Consider the following 1733-nt stretch of genomic DNA (forward strand, 5'->3'; position numbering starts at 1 on the left):
CTTTCTTAAATCTGCAACACTGAAGGTGTTTGAAGAAGCAAACATTGCTCGCACTATGAATACAGCTGTGGTTCTGATACCACTTGTGCAACAAGCCCAGTGGTGAAGTTTCCTCCCTCCTAAATGTGACCATTAGCCAGCCCTGATGCTGACATCAGTTCCCCATTTGGGCAGTTCTCATTTATCTTAAACTTACCTTGTTCTGTCCATTTGTTTACGTAAAAGTAGAAAAGTAAAAAGAACTGGTGTGGTTAGACCAAGGTAAGTTTAAGATAAATGAGAACTGCCCAAATGGGGAACTGATGTCAGCATCAGGGCTGGCTAATGGTCACATTTAGGAGGGAGGAAACTTCACCACTGGGCTTGTTGCACAAGTGGTATCAGAACCACAGCTGTATTCACAGTGCGAGCAATGTTTGCTTCTTCAAACACCTTCAGTGTTGCAGATTTAAGAAAGATTAACATTTTATCTTTTCTATTTTTTTTAAGCAGAATTGTGTTATTTGTCAATTTACTACACAATTGTTGAAGTCCTGCTTTTATGTAAAACAGTTTTCATTTTTTTAAGATCCAAATACAAATTATTTTGACATTAGCCTGATCCTCCATATGTTCTACTGATGCGGTTTGGCTGATTCTGGAGCCGTTATTGCTTTTCTGCCTTCATTTACAGAATAAAAGATAACACCATGACAAATGTTACACGACTTATNACCTCACCCCTTCTCCCAGCCCCCTCCAACTCCCGCACCTCTCCTCACACCTACGGGACAGGCTGCCTAGCTCTGGCTCCCCCCCAGCACACCCCTCTCCTCCCGCCGGAGAGATGAGCTTAAAGAAGCATCAGCAGCTGGGGAGCGGAAGTGGTGGGGTCACAGGTTCTGACCGGGACCTGCAGTCCACCGCTTCCTCCGTCTCCCTGCCGTCGGTGAAGAAAGCTCCGAAGAAGAGGCGTCTCTCCCTGGCTTCTCTTTTTCGAAGAAGAAGCCGGCAGAGGTCAAAGGAACCCCAGCGTCCTGGGTCAGGAGGCCTTGCAGGAGTGGATGGCATCGCCAGCATTGAGAGCATCCACTCTGAGATGTGTAATGACAAGAACTCTGCCTTCTTCTCTGTTGGTGTGGCAGGAGCTGCCTCTTTCTCATCTGCCTTAGGGCCTTCCTCTTCTACCTCCTCCTCCTCTAAGATGGGGGTGGGAGCGGGGGCAGAGTTACTGGAGTGCCCACTGTGCCTTCTACGCCTCTCCAGGGAGAGTTTCCCCGACATCATGACCTGTCCCCACCGCTCCTGCATTGACTGCCTGCGCCAATACCTGCGCATCGAGATCTCAGAGTCACGCGTCAACATCAGCTGCCCCGAGTGCTCGGAGCGCTTCAACCCTCACGACATCTGCATGATCCTCGGGGATCGAGCTCTAATGGAGAAATATGAGGAGTTTATGCTGAGGAGGTGGTTGGTCGCTGATCCGGACTGCCGCTGGTGCCCTGCGCCAGACTGTGGGTAAGCAGTGGAAGAAGATTTATAAGTTGAAACAACAAGCATGCAGAACCTGATATGAGACGTTTGTATTTATGTTTATAGGAATATTAGCATGCTGGTTTGTAGAACTTTTTATGAGCACATATTATGTCAGGCACCTCAACAGTAAAGTGCTTTATTATTTTATCACAAACACTTCTGTCCATTTGTTTACGTAAAAGTAGAAAAGTAAAAAGAACTGGTGTGGTTAGACCAAG

At 47.3% G+C, this 1733-nt stretch overlaps 1 protein-coding gene across 1 annotated transcript in view; it reads left to right on the top strand.

The window, feature by feature from the left end:
- The first annotated feature begins 719 nt into the window (after positions 1-719).
- Positions 720-1733, top strand: part of rnf19a (ring finger protein 19A, RBR E3 ubiquitin protein ligase) — a 12436-nt gene continuing 11422 nt past the window's right edge. Inside the window, exon 1 of the mRNA XM_015401600.1 lies at positions 720-1497. Coding sequence (XP_015257086.1) covers positions 827-1497 — 671 coding nt within the window. The 5' untranslated portion in view covers positions 720-826. The remainder of the gene's footprint in view (positions 1498-1733) is intronic.

This window comes from Cyprinodon variegatus, unplaced genomic scaffold (assembly GCF_000732505.1).
Source record: "Cyprinodon variegatus isolate N-32 unplaced genomic scaffold, C_variegatus-1.0 Scaffold1236, whole genome shotgun sequence".
In the NCBI taxonomy this organism is placed as follows: domain Eukaryota; kingdom Metazoa; phylum Chordata; class Actinopteri; order Cyprinodontiformes; family Cyprinodontidae; genus Cyprinodon; species Cyprinodon variegatus.